The 24,623-nt window shown below is 39.9% G+C and overlaps 2 protein-coding genes across 2 annotated transcripts in view; one reads left to right on the plus strand and one right to left on the minus strand.

Moving 5' to 3' along the window:
* On the plus strand, window positions 1-23,600 carry relt (RELT TNF receptor). Its single transcript, XM_015951678.3, has 11 exons — window positions 1-1,665; window positions 14,936-15,010; window positions 15,470-15,562; window positions 15,835-16,019; window positions 16,138-16,190; window positions 16,277-16,528; window positions 18,653-18,733; window positions 19,153-19,225; window positions 20,529-20,909; window positions 21,230-21,358; window positions 21,492-23,600. Exons 2-11 carry the CDS (start codon window positions 14,969-14,971, stop codon window positions 21,493-21,495), a joined length of 1,293 nt encoding a protein of 430 aa, XP_015807164.1. The 5' UTR covers window positions 1-1,665; window positions 14,936-14,968; the 3' UTR covers window positions 21,496-23,600.
* Window positions 22,831-24,623, minus strand: part of p2ry2.1 (purinergic receptor P2Y2, tandem duplicate 1) — a 7,021-nt gene continuing 5,228 nt past the window's right edge. Inside the window, exon 6 of the mRNA XM_054742740.2 lies at window positions 22,831-24,596. Coding sequence (XP_054598715.1) covers window positions 24,417-24,596 — 180 coding nt within the window. The 3' untranslated portion in view covers window positions 22,831-24,416. The remainder of the gene's footprint in view (window positions 24,597-24,623) is intronic.

The raw sequence follows: 24,623 nt of genomic DNA on the forward strand, positions 1-24,623 counted from the left end.
AGACACAGATAATGTTAATTCCTCAAAAAGTCATAAAATTATGTAAAAAAAAAATCTTGAGATGAAAGGACTGGACATTTTATAATAGCCCATTTTTTACTGAACAAAGTAAACTCCATCTTTTATTGGTTTATAGGACAACCTGTCAGTTTCTTCCCTCTTTTCTTTATGGTCTACCTTTAACTCGATGGTTGGAAGCATTCGCTGCAGAATGATTGCAGCACCGCCCAGAATATTTGTTACGATGTTGCATCAGTCTCCTGAAAACCAGCAAACTTCACCTGTGCTGATAAATGAATGCATTTTATCAGCAGCACCAACACCTTCCCTCTGAAATCCTCCAGCAACAGCTAGGATTAACATTGTTTTTGTTATTCACACACAGACTGCACGTTAACTCGACCATGCTGTGTGTAATGTGTTTTCATTCACCTGACATAACAGCGACCTAACATTTAAGACTCGATGGCTCTGGTAAACATATTCTGATGTTGCTGTGATCCATGTGTCCTCATTCTAATTAAATACGGAGTCTGTGAAGTTTACAAATCTTGCATTTTAGGATACAGATTAAATAGCAATAGAAGCTTTTGTTTTAAACATGACTCCGCAAAACATTTTACCAGAACCCGCTGACCTACAGTGATGTTTATTGTGACATGTCTGCCCTGTAGTGTGTAAGTGAACAAAGGGCATTCAATATTAGCTCAACTCCCATGGAGACTCACACGTCCACACAACGAAGATCTGTGTGTGTGTGTGATGACTGGGAGAGAAGTAGAAACAAAGATTCATGTGTCTCAGCGGAATGATTGAATGAGGTTTGTGAGTGGATGAACCAAGCGGACTTGCTCTCACTCACAGTAGAACAGTGAGTGAGAGCAAGTCCGCCTGTTAGGGATGGTGTTTATTAAATACGAGACTCTGAACCCTGATTCTTTTCACATTTTTTGCCAAATGTCTACAGATTTTTTTTTAAAGATTCTGTGGAGCCAAAGAGCAAAGTTGAAAGAGAATTTTAAAGCAGAGGTTCCCTAACGTTTCAGCTTCTCACCTGGAAAAATAACGGGTGTAAATACGAGGTATTAGTATTGAATTTCCAATTTTTTTTGGTTTCTGGGGATCAACTCAAGACCCCCTAACCTGGTGCTTCATGACCCACAGTGGGGTCGCGACCCCAGTTGTGGAACTGCCCACCCCTACATTTCGTGCCTTCATCTATATGCCTTAGACAGGTAAAAGCTGTCTAAACCTTTACTATCTCACAAATGAGAAATGTTAGTGTTAATCTATTTTATTTCTGCTCGTTTTTGTTCTTGCACCAGATTAGATTTGTTTAGTTATTTTTTTTGTGTTTTTTTTTAAGCAGGGTCCTGCAGCCACCTGCCTGGGAAAGATCTCAATCGTCCAACGCACACACACACACACGGATGGGGGTTTCAGCTTGCAGCAGTGACGCACTGTGAGCTCACTGACTCTGAGCCAGCTCTGTGTTTATGTACACACACAGAGCAGAGTGGGAGAGTGTGGAGGAGGGGGGATCCTCTCTTACCGGCTTTGTGGTTTTTATCCTCTCTAGGCGTTTTAATTGCACCTGCCACCTCCGCTTTGTAGCAGATGATGCTCGTCTCTCTCTAATTTCATCTACACCTGTTCACCAAACCGGTAAGTGTTGTCTTTCTTCGCTTTTTTTCTTTTTAATAAGACGTATGAGAGAGTGAGAAGCTGTCAAAGCTGGTAGTTAAGTTTTCTCAGACTTGTGTGAGGCTGCTGTCGTCACAAAACCCGCACCACTGCCGTGACCACGTTTACGCACGGTGAGAGCACGACTTTCTTTGGAGGGGTTCACAGATTCTGTCAGCTGATTTTACAGGGATGCCCGTAGACAGACACCAACTTGTTTAGAGATTTAAAACCATTAATCAAATGTCTGTAATGTAGACTTAAAGCTGCTGAATCTTTTGTGTGGTGCTCTGTGAGTTTTGTTGCACCAGTGTGGATATGTGATCATCTCACTGGTTGTGTGAGGTCATCTGTCCTTCTCTTCTTTTGAAGTTGAGTTTGTAGTTTTATATTCAAGATGCACCTGTTTAACCTGCTGATAAGATATACAGGATGGAGCCAAAACTCCTGTGAAACCAAATGATAAAATAGCATCATATATTGTTCTCATTCATTCGTAACTTCTGCAACTGTACTGAAGAGAATGCGTGTGATCTGAAATGATTGACCGGATATACCGCTGAGTAATGAGCCGGAAATGTAAACAACGCAGTCCTGAACTCACACACAGATGGGATTGTCATCTTTGGCAAATGTCACCCATTGTCCAAGTCCAAATTCCTATAGGGGCTTTTTCAGTTGTGTCACATGCATGCAAAACTACCACATACACCCATCAGCACAGCACTGTGCAGCTCAAGTATTTTCTTATATTTTTTTAACCTCTTGCTAAATCATACTATTGTTCTTTACCAAAAAGGAAGGAGCAGTACACTTCAGTTTTCTGTTATTTAAAAGTGTATTTTTGTGTAAAAGTTATAACTTTATTATAATTGTTGGAGCTGGCTTTCCAAATGGCTTCTGTCTGGAGAAATTGTCTTAGTCTAAATGCAGCCAAAATCATATTACAGCTCTAGCGTCAAACTTCTAAGTATTACTTTATAAGATTATTACAATGTTTTCAGTCTTTTGTGACACTGTTATTATTTTTAAAATGTGTGGACTTGATCCCTGTATGCACCTGGAATGCTGCTGGTGATATTTATCCTTGGCTTTATACAGGGTTGTCAATAAAAATTTGTAATCATTATTAAAGTTCCAAAGCTACCTCACGATTAATCACGAGTTCTATAGTTACCTTACGATTAATCGCATGAGTTCCATAGTTACCTTACGATTAATCGCATGAGTTTCATAGTTACCTTACGATTAATCGCATGAGTTTCATAGTTACCTTACGATTAATCACGAGTTCCATAGTTACCTTATGATAATTGTATGAGTTCCATAGTTACCTTACGATTAATCGCATGAGTTTCATAGTTACCTTACGATTAATCACGAGTTCCATAGTTACCTTATGATTAATCACGAGTTCCATAGTTACCTTATGATAATTGTATGAGTTCCATAGTTACCTTACGATTAATTGCATGAGTTCCATAGTTACCTTACGATTAATCACGAGTTCCATAGTTACCTTATGATAATTGTATGAGTTCCATAGTTACCTTACGATTAATCGTATGAGTTCCATAGTTACCTTACGATTAATCGCATGAGTTCCATAGTTACCTTACGATTAATCACGAGTTCCATAGTTACCTTATGATAATTGTATGAGTTCCATAGTTACCTTACGATTAATCGCATGAGTTCCATAGTTACCTTACGATTAATCACGAGTTCCATAGTTACCTTACGATTAATCGCATGAGTTACATAGTTACCTTACGATTAATCGCATGAGTTCCATAGTTACCTTATGATAATTGTATGAGTTCCATAGTTACCTTACGATTAATCACATGAGTTCCATAGTTACCTTACGATTAATCACGAGTTCCATAGTTACCTTACAATTAATCCAATGAGTTCAATAGTAACCTTACGATTAATCACGAGTTCCATAGTTACCTTATGATAATTGTATGAGTTCCATAGTTACCTTACAATTAATCATATGAGTTCCATAGTTACCTTACGATTAATCACGAGTTCCATAGTTACCTTACGATTAATCGCATGAGTTCCATAGTTACCTTATGATTAATCACGAGTTCCATAGTTACCTTACGATTAATCACATGAGTTCCATAGTTACCTTATGATAATTGTATGAGTTCCATAGTTACCTTACCATTGATCATATGAGTTCCATAGTTACCTCACTAATAATCATAAGTTCCATTGTTACCTTAAGATTATTCGTATGAGTTCCATAGTGAGTTTTATAGCTACCTCACAAATTGTTGCACGAGTTCCATAGTTACATTATGATTAATCACATATTAATATGAGTTCTATTGTGAGTTTTATAGTTACCTCACAAATAATCGCATGAGTTCCAAAGTTACCTTACAAATAATCGTATGAGTTCCATAGTTACCTTGCGATTAATAGTGAGTTCCATATTTACCTTACAATTAATCATATGAATTCCATAGTTACCTCATGAATAATCATAAGTTCCATAGTTACCTTACAAATATTCATATGAGTTCCATAGTTTTATAGTTACCTCACAAATTATCGCATGAGTTCCATAGTTACATTAAGATTAATTGTATTAGTTCCATAGTTACCTCATGAATAATCATAAGTTCCATAGTTACCTTACTATTAATAGTGAGTTTTATAGTTACCTCACAGTTAATCGTATGCGTTCCATAGTTGCCTCACAAACAACCACATGCGTTTCATAGTTACCTCATGATTAATCGTAAGAGTTCTATAGTTACCTAATGATTAATAGTATGAGTTCCATAGTTACCCCAAGAATAATCGCATGAGTTTGATAGTTGCCTCACAAATAATCACGAGTTTCAAAGTTACCTCATGAATAATCGTGTGAGTTTCACAGTCACATCACGATAAATGGTGTTAGTGTCATAGTTACCTCATGATAAATGGTGTGAGTTTCATAGTTACCTCACAATAAATCATGTTAGTTCCATAGTTACCTCATGAAACCCCAGTTTCATTTGTTGTCTATCCCAACAATGCAAAATCCACATGTTTGTTCAGCTGGAGAGGATAGTGAACTTGAGATTACCCTCATGAGGCTGCAGTGCCTCTTCCTCACCTCGATCTGAGCGTGTGCGTGGGCATATGGGAGTCAGAGACTTAATCTAAACCTTAGTTAAGCCATCAGTCCTGTCATCTGTCTGCCCAATCTTCCAACCAGCATGGCTGGGATTTCTGCCCAGCATTCCTTTTTGCTCACGCTTCAGCTGCTTGCCCACCTCCCAATGTCAGCCAGGAATATTCATGCCAAAGAAATTCCTTCTGCCCAGCCGCAGAAGTTTTTATTATTATTATATTTAATCCAAGCTGGCTCAGCATTCGCACAATGTAGAAGGGTCGGATAATTACAAAAACATGAATGCAAAAGCCCTGATAGTTGCTGGCACACACACCATTTTCATTCTTCTTCAGGCGATTTGATGTTTTCTGGAGGATCACTGTTGTTTAGTCATGATTTACACTAAGCAAGCAATCTGCAAGTCATGTTGCAGAGGGTGAAGCTTACTGGACTCTTTTAAAAGTCAAGTGGTGCAAAGGAGTCACCTCCCAGATGTCTCAGCTCATTCTGAGGTCTTTCTGTTGTGGTATCCAATTTCATCCTTATTTAACAGTACAGCAATGTCTACGAGTGTGATTGGACGCCATATTGGGTTTGCCCAGTCTATTATTTTTTCTAGCTGTTAGCCTGATTGAAAATCAGATTTCATTTTAGTTAAAAAATAGTCATAAACATAATCTTGTTCTTCAAAGCTTCTCAGAATTCAGAGTAGATTTGCTGGAGCAGATACCTCTCAACTGGATTTGTGGGTTTTTGGAAAATTGCTCATCAGAAATGGGCCAGAAGAAGACAACTGGTGCTGAACAGATTTTAATCAATATTTCAGAGCGGTGACTTGGCTTTCATTTCTGTCAGATCAGAATCCGACTGAGCATCGATGGAAACACAAACATGATCCGTGAGGTATAACTGAGCAAGGGACAGATGTGAAACGAAACACAGCCACAGGTTTTATAGACGTTTCTTAAATGAACCAAAACAATATTCTTCAGGAGATTTTTATATTGTATTTATGTGTTGTTCCCATTGTGCTGCGTCTTCCTGTCCTGGTCATTTCCAAAACCGCAGTAATTTGCCTTTTTTAATTTCATGTTGCTATTTTGTAGAGTTTCAACTCCACATGAATTTACTGGTAAAAATATAAAAAGTTAAGATAATGGAGTCACAGTCCTGTTTTCTTCACTACAGGCAGCTAACCAGTAATCAACTGTATCCTTCACATTAGTTTTACACTTAGAGATATCTAGTTTTACTTGTTTTTGTCCACACTGACTATTCGTGTGAAACGGGACTCTGTGTTTGGTGACATGTAGGGAATCAGTATTTAAGTTGTTTTCAACACAACATTTAGATCTGCTAATGACGGTAGTGATGTAAAGGGAAATGGATAACCATGAAAAACAACTGCAGTTACAAGCAACTTACAGTGTTTCATTTTTGTACATCAAATCTGAAAAGAAAAACAATAAAAAAAATTGTATATAAGATAAATAAAGCAAAAATAAATACATAATAAGTAAATTATGAGTAACTGAAAGCTCTAATTCAGTTTATGTCCAGTGTGGGGATATCATTTTAACGTTGAAAAGTTATTTTGTCTTATTTTGTTTAGCTGCTATCTAAGTAGATTTATGTAACCTAAGCGACAACAACAAAAAAACTACTACTGAGTAATTTCTGGCTGGGGTGTTAGTAATTTTCACAAATTTGTGAGGTAAAATCCTTATCAGAGTTGAAAAATGAAAAAATAAATACTCTAAATGTAATGATGAAAAAATAAACAATGGGAATAAACTAAACCTGTATTGCATCACTGAGGACCAGTGAAGGTGGGATGTTATGCAAACTTTGTCCTAAAAATTAGAGTTTTGTTTTGCAGGTCAACGTTGCTGTTTTAAAACCAGTTTTATATGCAAGTGTGAATTATTACATGTAGCTGTTTACCCCCAAAGTTGCTGCAAAGTCACTTTGGTATGTTCCACCACTTACTTCTACTCTCTTTGGTGAATTTAACGTCTCTTATTGCGATTAATAATGTCTGACAATCTGCAAGAGTGACACGAGAGAAGGCCGATAGGTTTCTGGTGTTCAGTTACATTGGAAACCGTGGCGCTTGAGATCAAACACATGCAGGGCAGACAGAAACAAGAACACGCTGAGAGGAACTCGAGGGCCAAATGACACCCGCCCGGTTATCAGACATGCTACCCATAATGAGACATTGTCTAAGCGCTAACGTACAAAGTGTTGGCGTAAATCAGCCTTTCGCTTGCCAATAATGGGCACCTCCAGGAACCCAAACAGACGGTATGGTTCTCCCAATCACGTCCATGTCATACATGTGCGTATTATCTCTTCATCCACCAAATGTCTGATGAATAATGAGGTGTAATTACCTTAAACCTTTCTTTTTGCAACCTCAGTTCTTTTGTACTGCATTTCACGCTAGAGACATAACATAATACTCACATGCATCACAGCGAGGTGGGACACAATCTGTTGGCTAAACAGGTATAGATCATTACCACATTACACCTTTTGATGTAACGAAAGAGAGGGAGGCCCCTCTCTCTCATTTAAAGTTTGTATACAAGTCAACGCAAAACAATAAACAAAACAAGTATGGATTTGCTTGATTAAAAATAGCAATTATGTTCAGGAATGTAGATCACTTTTTTACTATAGATTGTTTTAAAGTCATTTAGCTAAGCTGCTTTGGTGAAGGCAAACTTTACTACTACAATGATATGGCACAGTTATTTAATAATTTGTTTTTTAACTCATTAATTAGTACACCTGTTGTTTTCTAAGTGTGTACTGATTAAACTCTCAAAAGAACAAACTTTCAAACAGCTGATATCAACCATACATGTTACTTAGTGACTCAGTGAAGTATTTATTAAAGCTTAAACATTATTTAAAATTAGTGATGCACCGATATGAAATTTTGGGGCCGATACTGATATCCAGTATTAAGATCACTGTTATGGCTGATGACCGATATTTGCGATACCAATAAACTGACATTAATGCTTTCAAAATCAGCAGATTTTGTATAGAATTAAATTATTAAAGCTGAATTTATGTTATTATTTACACACACATTTATGGTCTGAGATGATTACATTCATTGTTCACATGATTCAATTACACATCACCCCCCTCACCCTCTGAAACAGGCAAGCAAATGGAGACGAGATGGAAAAAATATTGGTTGTTAATATCAACCCGGTTTTATTTATCGGACCAATACCGATATGTTAAAAAAATGACTAACACCGGCCGATACCGATATTGATTCAGATATAGTGTCCATCCCTATTTGAAATCATTAGTTATTAGGTTGAATGAGTTGTTTGAGGGGATGACTGGACATTTTTGGGCTAAAAGGAAATAGAAATTGCAATTCAAACCCAATGACAGACAGGATTCCAATCATTTAAACTACACCTGAGCAATTAGGTGCAGTTTAATTAATGCAAATATCTACCTAATCTCCAGTGTGGTATTGCATATGTAAATACTTGTTTTATTAGATTTTTTTGCATATTAGTGGAAAACTGAGAAGAGTAACGTTTCTGCAACTTGTATTATTTATTTTTATTTGTCAATTGGGGTGTAATGCACTAATTTTGCTTGAATGAACGCGAAACTAAATGAAAGCAAACAGTTAGCAAATCAAAAAACAATAGAGTCAAAATAAGAATCCTGAATCATAAAACAAACACTAGTTTTAGTGGCGGACATGAAAGAGTAGAGGAATCATGTGTATAAAGAATTTGTGCTAGTGAGCGTTTCAATAAAACACCCAGAAAGCTAATTTTCTTATGTTTGTCTACTTTAGGTCCTGCAAATGAAAAGATATTGTTCTTTGCGTGTTGTTTAAAAAAAATTTGTTTTTGAAAGAAACATTTTTTACACCCTACTGGATCGGTGAGCTTGCTATTCTGAACACACACCAAAGTGTGTTGCTTCAATCTTAAAACACATTCACGCTCCCAGATTTCACAACTGTTGATGCAAAGTGTAACTTTTCAACCATAGACCATGCCCAGTTCAGCACTGCATGGTTATTTTTGTTAGAAATATCAACAAATTCCTGCATCTTTAACCCCAGAGACACCAAAGTTCTGCAAATTGCTCTTGCTGCAAACATTTATGCTTTAAAATAACCATAAAACTATATGTAAATAATCATATGATGCTAAATTGATGGCTATGTAAAAGTTTATATAGTAACGTCTCATGAACTGACATGAAATCTTGGAGACTTAAGTTGTTGTCAACAATACACCAATCTTGGCTGTGTTTGGGCTAGCCGTTAGCTTATCAATCCTTGGAACAATAACTCTGCGTCTCCAAACTGAGGCAGTTTATGGATTCATCTACAAAGAAATGGCTGAAAATGCCTCTGTAAACGAATCTGAAACATATTTTCTGTGTCTGGACCTTTGACTAATAAATAAAGTTGTGCTTCATGTCTAACTAGCATCACCTGGGCATAGACAGCTGGTTGTTGTAGGAGCCTGTAGCGTGGTGGCCTGACCCGTCATCTCCCTGCTGCTCAGTCACCGCTAACTCAAAGGCCCGGAGTTCCACTCATTCTTGTGTTTCCTCTCTTGTGGTTCCTTCCTTCCTTCACAGCTTCATCCAGGAGGATTTCTCAGCTCAGCTGTAACATGACATCAGGGAGCCAGAAAAAGCTCTCCCAACTCATATAGCTGTCCTCGCCTCCAAAGCCACCGCAGATCAGAATAATGTGTGTGTTTTTGTCGTGCCGTCCTTATTACTGCTATTTTTAGCTCTCCAGAACAAAACAGAAAATGTGATTTGTCATCTGACGTTGACTTATTATTTGACTTCGTCAAACAACACCACACGAGGTGTTAGGTAATTACTGTTTTACAAACTTTAGGGAAAACACCACTCTCTCCTCTTGCTTTGATGTGTTTTTGAACATTTTAATGCTGTTTTTGTTGTTTTCGTCACGTAAAATGACGACAGGACTCTGGAGCGTGGGTTCTTCTCCAAGTCTCCTCTCGTTTGGTTTGAGTCTCCTTTTTTTCTCCCACCTCCAAACTACCCACCCGTCTCGCTGCAGCCTCCCAACCAAATTGCGTCGGACACTGGAGTGAAGGTCGTCAAAGCTGAGCTGTGAAAAAGAAACAAGCAAAGAACAAATGACAGTTGCAGGTGAGGACAGGGAGAGCACGTGGAAGACAAGATTAGAGAGGTCAGACATTGTTGTAACAAGCAGACAAAAGGACTTGTAACCTCTGTGATTGTGTAAAGTCTGTAATGAAAAGGCCTCAGTACTGCTTAAACACACCATCAGCCACAACAAAAACTATCTAGAATAGTGGATTATTTTATGTAAATGTTGTAATTAATTTGGATCAATTGAGCAGAAATCAAAACTATTGATTTATATCAGTGTTGGTAATTATGGTTTATACTAAATTGGTATATTGGATATCAGTTAAAAGGCAGATATCTAACATCCATAATCCAAACAGTTTCCTATGTTGTGGAAGACGATGCTGAGAGATTAAAGTTCTCTCGGTGGGGGGGGGGGGGGGGGGGGGGTTGTTGTGTGGATGTTCAGGACGTTGGACGGACACGCAGACCTCTTTATCAGGTATGCCCTAAGCACTGGTTTAAATCTCCAAAGCATTGAGTTGTTAGAAACGGACGCCGCTGAAGTCTCCATATCTTCGTTGCTACTTCTTATGTTTTGAAGTTGATAAGAAAGCAGGTAGTCGTAACTTTAACCCTTTGAAACTTCCACTTCATACACGACCTCCATGTTGGATTGTTCTTCAGAACACAGCATTCATTCCGTGGTTGAGTTGAATTTCAGAAAGTGGTCTTTATCATGTCTAGGGGCCTAAATGCATTCAGCTGCTGATTGGTTCATTTGCTTTTTATCAACAATCACCTGAACAGGTGGACCTGATGGATCAGCTGCTGGGTTGACTCTCCTTCGGTAGTGGTGTGGGACAGATTTGTGTGGCCCACTGTGAGCCCTTTAGCTGCATTTACACCGTGGTTAGCTGGGTCTGGCCCTGGTGGGTGTTCGTGCAGGGCCAACTGCTTTTTTCAGCCCTGCTTCTCTGCAGTTCGTTTCGTGCTGAGCCGACCCTACACACACACCTGTGTACTGATTGGCCGGCTGAAGTCTCATCACTTTTACGCCTACCTACTAGTTGATTAGCCTTACTTCTTTTGTATATTCATTCTGTGTTTTTCTTCTGAATGTTTAACTTCTTTTATTAAACACAGGAAAGGTTTTTCTTTTACCTTGCTGACAGTTTCGATCACTCCTGCGATCTTCATCAGGGCTAGCTGCTAAAGGGCGGCGTCACTTCCTTCTCCATTTATCCGCGGGCAGCAGAGGACGGTGTCACCCTCTGCTGCCCTCACTCTCCTCACCAACAACACAGTTCCATGCATCATCTAATGCGTAGACCCCCTCGACTCTGTAGCTCGAACCGGGCAAAGCTGCCGCCGTACAATGACTGCTCTGCTCTGCAGCGAGCGCTCTTGGGTGGGGAGGAGCCCACGGCTGCACCGCTGCTCAAAGTGAAGATTAGGAAGATGTGTGTTTCAGTCTCCAACAGCAACTCTGTTCTACTGTTCACTTGTTTACTGTCTTATGGTGCTTCGGAATGCCATCGCTGGCTTCTCTGTGCCACTTTAACATCAGAGCCCGTCCACGTCCTCCGCTACATCCGAGCTCCTGAGTAAACACGACCTGGCCATGCGGGGACAGGCTTTCCCTACTCCACCCAGGCGGAGATGACCATAGTGTACATGAACCACCTAGCATCAACAGAACCTGGTTTTGTTCCTTATTGTTCATCCCTTCATGACCACAGTGAACCCATCATCAGATGGCCACTACCAGCAGGTTCATGCAGCAGGTCGCAAAGTTCAGATCACCTCAAACTGGTTTCATGTGAGCGAGTTCACTGGACTCCAGCTGCCTCCAGAGTCACCAGAGCTTTTGAGATGTGGTGGAACGAGAGATTTGTTGTGAAGGTAATGGTGTGATGATGTCATGTCAATATGGACCAGAACCTCTGAAGAACTGATGTAGTTCTTAGGTAGCCTCACTACAGAAACCACAAATGCTACCAGCTTTGATGCTAGAACAGCATTTCCATCTCTGATAGGTTGAGAGTCTCTAAAGTTTTAATTTTGTTTCTTTTCTCCCCAAAAGATTAAAAAAAAAAACAACAAAAATAATAAAACCTCACCAATGCCAGTTTTCCATGACTTTATTTTGGTGAGAGAAATTGAGTGCTTCCTGTTTTCTCATTCAGCGTGTGTGTCGCATGTGTCAGTGTGTTGTTGTGGTTTTTTAACATTTTTTTTAGGAAAAGCCTCAGACGTTTGGGTTTAAAAGTAAATGAATCACATCAACAGACCTGGCAGAGTTTTGTTTGTCTGAGTGTGACTTCAGCAGGAAGTGGTCAAACCCAGTTTAAACATCTTATTGAACACGCTTTAGGTTTAAATCTGAATAAAAGAGCATTTTGCTTCACTGGTTGTCACTATCACACACACACACCTCCCTTATACGATCATGAAAATTACACAGTCTCCGTGCAGGTGCTTCATTTTGTCCCACGAGTTTTTTTTTTTTTTTTTTGCAGTCTTTTTTATATTTCTTGCTCTGAACTCAGAAAGAGAAAGCCTGTGGCAACAGCCACTCTCCACTTTGATGCAGCATAAATACACTCATGTCAATGCACTTTTTAAAGGTCAGCTAAGGCTTCCTGTAACAGTCAGCAGTCCTTGGCCTCTGGAGTTTTAGCCAGCATTTTTCCCAAAAAGAGGCTTTTAATTTGTAAGTCCCATTCTATTCAGCTCTTATTCATTATATTGATCTTTTTCCAATTTTAAGCTGCATAAATGAGCACGTTTGCAAAGGCAGATGTGCACGCGTGTCTTTGACCTGTAATTAGTCTCGTTTTCTGGTCTATATGACATTTTAACAATTGCTTCTATATATATATCTGTACTTGCATGAATGCTCTATCAGCCTGAAGTCTTAGCTTTCAGGCGATCTATCTTCCCAAAAGAACTAGATCCGTGGTTTTTTTTCCACTCTAAATGTAGGTTCCTTTACACTTTATCTTTCGCTTAACCTCTAAAATTATGCCTCAGTAGCCTGTTATTTCCATGTAGGCTCCGCAAACTTATTCAATTTGGCCGTTTGGGTATAAAAACAGCTCGATGTTGGCTTGAGAGACGATAATATTCCTAAAGGAAAAGTCTTTATTTGTGTTTTATTGACAAGAACAGTTATTCTGTAGATGCTTTATAGATTACAGATTGTAATCCTGACACTAATCAGAATGAAAATGAAGGTGGTGTGAAGTTGGATTATTGGTGAAACACCTTTTCTGTTTCCTAAGGAGTGATGAGCAGCATTAAACCAGATGCACGCACGCACGCACGCACGCGCACACACACACACACACGTTTTAGCTCTGACACGAGGGGGCATGTCCTGAGGACAGTGGGGTGTGTCTGTGATCACAGTGACAGTATAAGACTCTACCAGGTACTCTGACTTCTCCATTCAGCTACTCAGACTTGTGTGTGTCAGAGTTTTGACTGACTTCTGTGACTTCACACTAACTGTTGAGTCCTAGCTCTGGACAGCATTTAGGATTTTTGTTTCCTACACATAATTTGTTGTTAGTTTTTAATTTCACTGAAGACAGAGTTTAATTATTTATATTAGACATTTGAAGGTTAGGTTTGATTCAGCTGCTCAGCATCCTTATCGAGTTGCCAAGGCAACCGTGTGCATCAGCTGCCAGTGTGGGGTGAGTATGGCGCTCAATCTATCACCTTTTTCAGTCATCTTGCAACTTTTCTGCAGCTTTTGTTCTTTTATTTCTACTTTTATTTAGTCTAAATGTAAATTTAATTTCTTCTTTAGTCGCCTTCTCATGTTGTTTAGTTCTTTGTTCCGTCCGGTTTTCTTCAGGAAAGTCGCTGTTGAGACATTATTGTTTCGTTTGCTGCATTTACGTTACAAGAACATTGGATTTTTTTCACAAAAACCATTCATTCAGCATGTGCTCAGATAGACGTTCATGTTTTATGATTCTGTCATGCCGTTCTATAATTTTAAAGACAGTTTGTTTTTTTACCACAAACTACCTGCTGCTTGGTGTCGGTCCCCCACCGGTAATGCCAGTGCTGTCTAGAGTCGATCCTGTAATTCTGGCTGCGGAAAAAGCACTGGGTGGAGAAATTTCTTCCTGCAAACGTTCTCATTTTATATTAATTAATAGATCTGTTTGTGTGGAAAGGTGGGTTCTGCTGAAGCATTGTAGCATAATGTCTTAATAGGAGTTTAGTAAAATTGATCAAATGTCTGTGTCCCCTGCAGTAAGCTGCATGGTTCTGGAAAGTTCTATTCTATTCTATTCTATTCTATTCTATTCTATTCTATTCTATTCTATTCTATTCTCAAACATAATTTTCTAACTTGGCTTAGAAGTACTTGGTTTAGTTTAACAGGATCAGATTCAATAGATGTAGAGGTTTTCAGAATAAAACACTTGAAGACTCATGCAGCTATGTTAAAATGTGAATCAATTCCCTTCACCCTGAGATATTTTAGGACATTTTTCAACAAGTGAAACTGAAAAATGTTCACTTTTCAAGCAGGAACATCTGATTTAGAGTTGCTGAACCTGTAGGAACAAACTGTCTCTTGTAACGTTCTTTGAAACACGACTTAATTCTAGAAGATTCAAACAACTGATTCTGTTGTTTTTCTGTGATGTAAACTCATTTGTGGCACATGGAACTTGCCATGTAATCAGCACGTGTTGCAGAATGAATCACTGCATGAAGTGTGTGTGTGTGTGTGCGCGCGTGTACGAGGTCCATTTATAGCCCTAGATAGAAGATCTCTTGTTCATTCACAGGTAAAAGGCTCTGATTCACGTTAAATGTTATTTACAGTGCCTTTGGGTCCCTGTCACCCAGAGCTGATGTGTAAAAATGACTCAGGATGTTTTTTCTGACCTTGCATTTTTCAAATGTGCACATTTTGCCATGTAGCTGATCTACTCATTCTCCAAAGCTTCTCTCCTTCAGGTCATATGAACATAGAAGACCACATTGACGAAGATGAGGAACCACCTCTGCTGCTCAGCTCTCGTCCTTCTGGCGGTAAATTTCAATTTATTTATGAAGTAGTTTAAAAGCAACAGGAGGATAAAAACAGAAAAAGAATTATTAGTAATGAAAATAACGAAAATCCTAGATTATAGAAGAGTAAACATCAGATAAATCATAATGTCTGGCTCTACTTTACGTGAACGCCTCAGAGTGGAAGTGGTTTTTTTTAAACTACCTTGAAGTTCTCTGAGGTAAATTATTCCATAGACTGGCAGCAGCAACTGCAAAAGCCCGATCACTTCAGCCTCTACGTCTGGATGCTGGAGCATCTAAAAGCCTCCTCAGAAGATATGATGGAGCCAGGCTGTTCATACATGAGATTAATGTACACACACTTGTTTCCACTGATGCTAGTGTGTGTGTGTGTGTGTGTGTGTGTGTGTGTGTGTGTGTGTGTGTGTGTGTGTGTGTGTGTGTGTGTGTGTGTGTGTGTGTGTGTGTGTCCTCCAGGTGATTGGCTGTGGTGGGACTGCAGCTGTGCAGTGTCGGTGGGGAGATGGGTGTGTGTGCCAGCAGTGTGCTGCCGGCCAGGAGCCATCCACGGTGAGGCCAGAAAGTGAAACTGAACGATTCAAGATATTTTAATTGATCAGTAACTTTTGTGTCAAACCAAGTAGTTTTTTTCTGACTCCACTTATTTCAGTTATGCCTTCAGTGTCCAGACCAATGAATTTATTAGGAAAACTAGATATGATCTTCATTCGTCTTTGCAACCACTTTAGATATCGTCATATTCCTGCAGGTGTGTTTTTGCTGTGGGGAGGCTGATTATAAAACTTCTCCTCGGAGTTCAGGAGTATTTTCTCTGTCCTCAGGCTTGCGAGCAGATCCAGAGTCCAGCAGAGGAGGTGCAGTGTCAGCCGTGTCCACCTGGACGCTTTTCAGATGCTCTAGACTCCGAACCCTGCTTTCCACACACATCCTGCAAGCTTCTCAGCAGGAAGTTAGCCGTTTCCGGCACCGTGAGCTCTGATGCTGTCTGTGGTGATTGTCTGCCAGGGTAAAGACTGCTTTTTTAAACGCAGCAGTCAACCATGTTTACTCCTATTTAATAGGTCACACAAGGTTCAAATGGACATAAAAGCTCAATTATCTTGTTTTCCCCCATGTATTTATAGGTTTCACCCCTCCAGCAAACAGGACATTTCCACCCAAAGTCCCTGCATAAAAAGTAAGCAAACATCTTTATCTTTTCATCTGCTTTGTATAACTTCCCTCTTTTCATTTTCTCATGTTTTTTCTTGATTCTCTCTGCAGATTTGCGAGTCAGAACAGTCCGCACTGTGGACAACGGGCCGTCCGGTGGGGCAGCGGGGCCATCCAACAGCACAGTGGTGCGCAGTGCGGAGGAAAAAACAGCAGAGTATGCTGTGTTTGCTCTGGTGCCCGTGTTCTGCATCATGGGCCTGATGGGCATCCTAATCTGCAACATCCTGAAGAAGAAGGGATACAACTGCACTGCAGAAAAGGAGGGTGGAGATGAAGAGATCGCCACACCTCAGAAGGAAGGTGAGAGGTGAAACTTTGACAAATTGAAACGCCAAATCAAATAAAAACGCGCACCATTAGTACACATTTGTGGGCTACGGTGGCACAGGAGTTAAGTGCTCGCTCCGTAACTGGAAGATTGCAGGTTCAAGCACTGCTCAGTATGTTGCTGTTGTTGTGTCCTTGGGCAAGACACTTAACACCACTTAACTTTTTGTGCAATCATCCTTTTCAGCTTCTGACCTACAATTAAGCCATTTGAACTTCCTTTCTGGCAAGAGTTCGCATCAGGATCCCATCCGTGACACACAACAGATCTTTCCTCCTTCTTATCCTGTAAAAATCCCACTGCTGTTGTCACACAATGAGACAAAATACACCAATTTATTCATCAATCTGCTGTTGTGCTCGGTCTTCTGTGCCTGTGTGGTTCACAGGCTTGTATCACTCATGTGATACACTCATGTTGTTCACTCACACTCATGGGCCAAGGCCCACAGAGAAGCAGCAGGGTGTGTTATGGGCAGTGATGTCAGGAAGATAGAGCTGATCTGATCCAGAAAACAAAAGTTTAATGTCGTGTTGCAAAATCCTGAGAGGAAGTCATGAGCTCTTTTATTTTGTAGAAAATGTCCCCCTCCCCCAAAAATGCTGAATGACATTACAAATTAGTCTATGGGTAGAACTCTGCAAACAGCATGCTAACAGGGTTAGCACCAAAGAGCTTCTTCTTCTGTGAAAGTTAATGTATTCCTCTCTGAATGATCTGAACATGACACCACCCATCCATCTCTCCTTTCACATCTAAATCAATTATTGACCGTCTCCTCTCCTCTCATCTCTTCAGTCTTCCATTTCGTTCCTCTTTACTTTGACTGAATTTCTGCGTCTTGACTCTCAGACCTGTAACTCGTCCTTTGGGAAGATTCAAACAAGACAAAGTTGATTTTATTTCGATTTGGTCCTTGACAGTTATTTAAATTTAGCAAAAGTCACAGCAGACGGACTTTTCTGCCTTCTTATTGGCCTCTTTAGTCACCTTCTCACTTTTTTCTCCTCTCAAGAAGATGTACTCACACATAGATAAGTGAGTGTGTTAGTGAAACATAAGAAAAGAGAAAAGTGCATAATTAGGGTTTTTAAAGAATGAAAAGGAAGAAACTAACATGAATTGATGCAGTTATTGCTCCTTCTTTCTAACGTTTGCTGTTATGTAGGAGTTGTTGTCGGTCTGCCGGGCTGCAGGAGTCCTGATTGAGCTAACGAGGGCAGAGGAACTTCCTGTTTCAGCACTTTTCACATCATGTCCACTGAGGGAGGGAATCACCCCAGAGGATAAATTACAGCAAACCCAGCTTTGCTCTGCAGGGCTTAAATCAAACTCAGTCACTCTGTCAGTCCTGAGGAGCAGCAGACAAAAACAGGCTGCAGAGCGGGGATGGAGGGACTCGGGAAGGGGGAATGGTGTGAGAAAATGTCTACATCTCTGTCCCTGCACCGTGAAAGGGACATGAAGACTGTCTCTGAATTTTGTTCAGAAGAGTAATGAGAGATAGAGGAGTTCACCTCTTTGTGAAACTGTTGCTGGTGTCTTCTTGTAGCAACAGTAACCATGGAGACAAGGCTGTTGTCAGTCAGAGGGGCTGTAAGACACACACACACACACACACACACACACACACACACACACACACACACACACACACACACACACACACACACACACACACACACACACACACAGAGGGCTGAATGGAGAATAACTGCTGAGTGAGTCTATCTGAGGCCACCCCTGCCCTCATCGCTCTCTGCTCATCTGCTGCACTCTGCTACTCTATTATGAGATGCTTGGGGGGGGGGGGGGGTTGCCATGGTGGCACATCTATTCTTTGCAGTCATTCTCCTTTGTCCTTATTACAATGTCCTTGGGTGACATGCACAATGTCATGGAAAGTGTTTGACAGTAAATGAAAATGTGTCACTTTAAGTACATGAATAGATAGTTGCCATGACAGCTTGAGAAGATCAGTTGAAACCTCACTATATTTAAAATGTGTGTGTGGAAGTGTTTTATTTCATTTTAGCTTTATCTGTAAATTGAGAAGATGTTATAATTATTGATCTTTACAAGTTTGATTTCTTCAGGGAACGGATGTCCCTACATATGTGACGACCTGAACGAAGACACCATCAGTGTTCTGGTTCGTCTCATAACTGAGAAGAAAGGTGAGCACACACGCACGCACACACACACACACACACGCACGCACGCACACACACACACACGCACGCACACACACACGCACGCACGCACACACATACGCACGCACGCACACACACACACACACACACACCAGCGGATGCCACCGATGAGCTGATACCTTTTGGTTACAGACAGTCTGTTGTGACGAAGTCAGCAGTTCTTGTCATTTTCTTGTCATGTTGTTAACTGACTGACTCACAGTCACAGAAGCATTAAACTGTATTTATGAGCAAATAGGAGAAATAGCTTTGCAAACAGCACATCTAAGTGATTATGATTTTTATTATCTGGTGACATTTAAAGCTCAAATATATTTAGTTTGACGTAGTTTGAAGAAATAGCTTGATCACCCCTGGGAATTGTGTAAATGTGTGTGTTTTAGAAAATGCTGCTGCGCTAGAGGAGCTGCTGCTGGAGTACGAGAGCAAACAGATGAGCAAAGGCTCATCAATCAAGTATGTGAGGCACACACACACACCACACACACACACACACACACACACACACACACACACACATCTGCACATGCATTGGTTGAATGTAGCTTTTGAAGGTTGCGGTCAACAAGATTTTAAAGACGTTTGGGAGTGTAGAAGTGGAGGATAACACACACACAGTCAGGGAGGATGCATACACCCAACATGCAACTTTTAAATAATTAAAAGCATTCGCTACTTCCTGGTCTGTGCAGCGGTAGTTTGAGTCCTGACTCAGACCTGCAGCTCTGGAGTGATCGTCACACACAGTCAAGTCATGAGTGTGTTTGTGAGATTCCTGGATGTCACCGATCAGAGGATCAGCGTTTACATAACCGAGTGTGGTTGCTGTTTGAGTTGGAACTTGTGGCTCTAAAATTGCTCAAGTAGCCTGTGTTTAATTTAACAAGTTAATTAAAACCACAGTCTGCACCACTGGGGCTCAGCTTTAATGGAAAAGTTTATGCTGCAGCACTGATATGAAAACGTGATTAATTAAAAATGCGTAACAAGAAATGTCTTCATTTTCCCAACGTTGGCATTTGAATAAAATTCTTTTAAAACAAATTTTAAAACATATTTTCCCATTTTTCTACATTATTTTTTTATTTAACTGGATTTTTATTTTATTTTTGAGTGTCAGGCTGTCAGTTCTCAAAACGTCTTGGAACAAATTATTGATAAAAATGTAAAAACCTGCATGAATTGAGCCCAGACATCTCAGTCCTATCATAAACACTTTGTTTTTCTATCTGTTAAATTGAATGTCAGTCCACTATTCCTCTTGTTTTTTTCTTTTTACTTTATGGTTTTGCTACACTTGTAGAAAATTTGGGATGTTGATAAATTATTATTATTTTTTATTACATTTTACCCAGTTCTGATTAACCTTTGACCCCTAAAGGCCCAATGTCTCCACATCCACAGACTGACAAGATCACATGTTGGTGACTGAATGCTTTTTGTTTCTGTTTGTGTGTCTTGTGTACAATAGTGGGACGTCCGTGCTGAATGGGATCACATAAAGGCTAGAACATTCTCACACACATGCACAAAACACACACACACTTTTCTGGAAACAGTCCAGAGGGGTGTGTGTGTGTGTGCGAGCGTGTGTATTTGTGTAGGCAGGTTTTTATGACGTTATCTAGGGCCCTTATAGATCAGTGGCTCGTAACCTTTTATCTTTATAAAATAACAATGAGCAAAAGTCAAACTGACTCACGGTGTGTTTTAAGCTCCTTCTACTTTCTCTCAACCTAACATTCGTCTTCGTCCCCAGGTTCCCGATGCTGTCTCCGTTGTCCACCTTCCGCTCCCTACCCAGGCTTTGCCCCCACCAGTCCCACCTCCACACCATCTCCGGCCTCTCTGGTCTGGCTCCCAGACACGGGTACCGCTGTACTCGATGTGCTCAGAAAAAATGGCCGCCTCTTCTCATCCCTCCCTTGGATTCTTTCAAAGATCCCCTAAAGCCCCCCCCAAGCCTGCGTCTGCCCTCTCTGGATTCCCCCATTGACCAGATGAAGAACCCCCTTCTGGACGGAGTGTGTGTGGACACACACTATACACAAAATGGCATGCCAAAAATGGTACAGGATAAAGTGGACGGGCGTGAGAAGGAGAAGAAAGAAGGAGCGCTCACAGTGTTGTCTGTGGGGAGGTGCGTTTGAAGAACTGGGGTGCTTTTATTCATTCTTCCCTCCATTTTTTTTTTAACTTTAACTGCATTTCTACCTTTACATCTATTGAAAATATGGATTTTACAGCAACATATTCTGCATAACAAATTATTTTCAACAAAATTAATCACAAGATTGACCTGATTTCATATAAAACCATCAAAAAGTATTAAAAAGTACCAAAACTTAATAAATGAACGCTTCAAACAACCTTCCAGATAGAAAATCTGCATTTTTGGGGGCTCGTTGTCATAAATCCCCATTTTTCTAACATTAACGATGTTTTCTTGCTCAACAACAGATTTCAAGTTGCTCACATACCTGAAAACAAACCTGCTGCCGTGGAAACCAAAACATTATCTCAGGAAAAGAGGAACTCCATGTTTCTGGGGAAATCCTTCTCCTCCTCTTCGTCATCTGTTTTTAAACGGTACAATTTTCAAAACATACTACTTTGGTTTATTCTTTTCTGTGAATAGATTTTTACTTCGACGTCCTCAAACTTGTTAACAATGAAAGGAAAAGCTCCCGTTTAGCATCTCATTCATATTTTGTCTTATCAGATGAAGGAGAACGAAAGGCGTTGCGTGATGACTCTACCTCGTGGAAGAAGATCTCGCCATCCAATAACAGCTGAAATGCATGGAAGAAAACCCTCTGTCTGCTGAGCAGCATGTTTCTGGTTGTGTGATGATGTAAGGAAGTAAGGAAATAACAGATTCCAGCTCTGCTTCACTGTCCAGAACAGGAAGCGACTTTCAGACAAAATTCACAGAAATAAAATATCAGTTTCTTCATTAAGGTGCAACAAGTTCAGGAAAAATGTCTTATTTAAAGGTGTGGTTGACTGAAAAAAACATTTTAATTACTTCTGATTATAATTGGTCATTCTGAGTTTTAATGAAGGCTGATCATGAAAACAGTCCTCTACACCAGTCTCCTGCATTAGCTTGTGATTGAAAATAGACGTTTGAAAGTCCTCACATATCTACGTCGTACTGTGAATGTGCATTCATAGGTTGGGGGTAGGCCACAAAGGAAGGCTATTTTTATTTTTTATTTTTTGCAGCGAGGAGAGAGAGCGGAGAGTGTCTTGGTGATAGTGACAGTGCAACGTTGCTGAACAAGTTCTGTTAGCCAATCGGAAGCGAGGTGTGTGCATGTCATTAATAATAATGCGTTATCCTGCTTTTCAGCCCACCTCTGCACTAGCAAACTTCTGCATCTCAGAACAGAAGCATCATAGTTTTGTTTAATGACTAATAAGGCATTTATTTACAGTAGAGAACACTGCAAATGTATTGAATGAATGAGTAAACCACACCTTTAAACCCTTGTAGGAAAGACTTGTGTAACAAAGTGCCACATGCACCATGGATGTTGCTCTGGCTACTCTTGTGCTCCAGTAGCCTAGTGAACTAGACCAAATTCTTGCCTTAGTTAGTCTGGCTTGCCAGGCTAGTGCTCCAGCAGAAACAGATATGAAATTAGATTTTTTTTTAAAAGATGCTAAATCTTAACAAAAACTCCCGACATGCATTGTTTTTTTTCTGTCTGAATTAGGGTTAATCATCCTTATTAATAATAATACAACTGTTTGGAAACAATCATGGACGTAATTTTCACTTTAGAAGTGAGGGGGACACGGGGGGGGGGGGGGGATCTTTACAGTATGTTCTAATGGGAAACAGGCTTCAACACAAACGGTTGTTTTCCGCTTGGTCCTAGAGCTCAACCAGTGTCAATTTAATATAGCGTAATATTGTTTTTGGAAGGTAAAAAGTGCAGGGGTCAAAACTTGACTTTGGAAAAAGTGGGGGGGACATGTCCCCCCCCCCCCCCCCCCAAATTACGTCCATGGAAACAATCTAATTTAAATCACAATCAACATAACTCTTACAGTATGGATCATAGCATTTTTATTAATCTTTTCTATGCAACAGTTATGGTTTGAAAACCAGGGAACAAAAAGAAAGATTTCACTTTCGTAAAACAAAACATGTAAATAAATGTAAATATGTGAATAAGGATGCAAACTTTAACAATGATTTTGTACCTTTAATAGAGAGTATGACTGAGGTGATACAGTAAATCCACAGAGAGGATAGAAACAGCTGTGCTGCAGCTGAGAGAGCGTTTCTCTACTTCCACTCTGTGACATGAACTGAAATGAACTTGACTTGATATTTTCCCATATTTTCTGCTGGATTATAAACATGTCAGTGTTTTTCTCAGCAATGTTCCAATTTAATCCTGAACCACACACAATCCAGATATAAACACCTATCTTCTGTAGGTAATTAAGAAACAAACTAAATGCTGCATAATTTAGACATTGAATGTTTTTAAAAATGAAATCATAGGCTGTTGTACTCAGATTTCCATCCTGAGTTTGGATGTGTGCTCTATTATCAGATTTTAAACAATACTTTCTGATATTATGTTGTTTATTTGAGGAAATATCACAACTTCTGTAGAATATCTGGTTTTATTTCCGTCATCATTAAATGTTTTCAAACTCAAATGTTGCAGGTTGGAAGAGAACATGTATATAAAAACCAGTTATGAGATTGACTGTATTTATTTATATCATTCTGCATCACATTAAATCGTGTTACATTTGTTTCTGTATCATGTTTCTAATATTTAAATAAAGAGAGGAGTATTTTGAATGTTTTTTTTTTGTGGATTGGAGAGCAGCCCTACATGTGAAACTAACAATATCGCCTTCCAGTGGTTGATTAAGTTTCTGCATGCAGTCTGTAATACAGTAGGCTACAAAACACAATTGAATTAATTTAATTTATCCTCCTGAGCACGTGCAGGGCATCTTTAAAAAAATAAACAAATGGGATATTACACGTCAAGCCTCTGTTGTTAAAACAAATCTTAAGCTGTCGTGGTATGACTAAAATAATGCAATTAAAGGGAGACTGTGCAGTTTTGGCTCGCTGTTGGCACCGCCTAGAGTTCCTTTTTACTCACTGTTGTGAAACAGAAACTGAAACCTATCTCCTCTCTTGCGCTTGTCTTTTCTACACCTTAATCTAACTTAATCTAATGTCTCTTCAGCCTTCAGGTTTCTACAGGAGCCACATACTGGCTCAGGAAAAGGATTTCAAAATATGAAAAAACTGCTGAGTAAGGCTTTAATTCAGAGTAGGTAGTTAATCTGCAGCTTGTTGTGCACGGCCCTCTGCAGCATACATGTATTGCATATAATTAGCATTGGATGCTCTTTGTGCAGAAGTGTTATAATAAAATCACAGTAGTGTAGAAATGTAGGTTTGATGTGTAATATCCATCCTCTGATGGTTAACATCTCTCCAGCACGGCATTCAAAGATCATGTGCAAATAAAAATGCTTCTCCTTCATAGAGATGTTCTAGCCCTCTGGAGTTCATTCGTAGAGTCACATGTCAAACACAAGTGCACGACTCGTTCATGAAATGTTTACTTCCACATAGACGGGATCAGAGTTGCGTTGGTCATGTCTGGATCACACCGGTTGGTTTTGGTGAGGACAGTTTGATTTTCCTGGTGAGACTGCTGCGGGCATCCTGCCCAGCCAAGAAGTAAAGAATGGGGTCCACACAGCTGTTGGCGCTGGCTAAAGGCCTGGTCACCTTGTAGGCGATGCTGGAAGCCTCCAACAAGCTACAGCTGATCTGATGGAAACGTGGCGAGTTTTAACT

Source organism: Nothobranchius furzeri, chromosome 13 (assembly GCF_043380555.1).
Source record: "Nothobranchius furzeri strain GRZ-AD chromosome 13, NfurGRZ-RIMD1, whole genome shotgun sequence".
Taxonomy (NCBI): domain Eukaryota; kingdom Metazoa; phylum Chordata; class Actinopteri; order Cyprinodontiformes; family Nothobranchiidae; genus Nothobranchius; species Nothobranchius furzeri.

Coding starts and splice junctions, on each gene's coding strand:
- relt (XM_015951678.3), top strand. CDS start 14,969: ATGAGGAACCACCTCTGCTGCTCAGCTCTCGTCCTTCTGGCG. Junction 16,191..16,276: donor CCAAAGTCCCTGCATAAAAA/GTAAGCAAACAT, acceptor TTCTCTCTGCAG/ATTTGCGAGTCAGAACAGTC. Junction 20,910..21,229: donor ACAGTGTTGTCTGTGGGGAG/GTGCGTTTGAAG, acceptor GCTCAACAACAG/ATTTCAAGTTGCTCACATAC.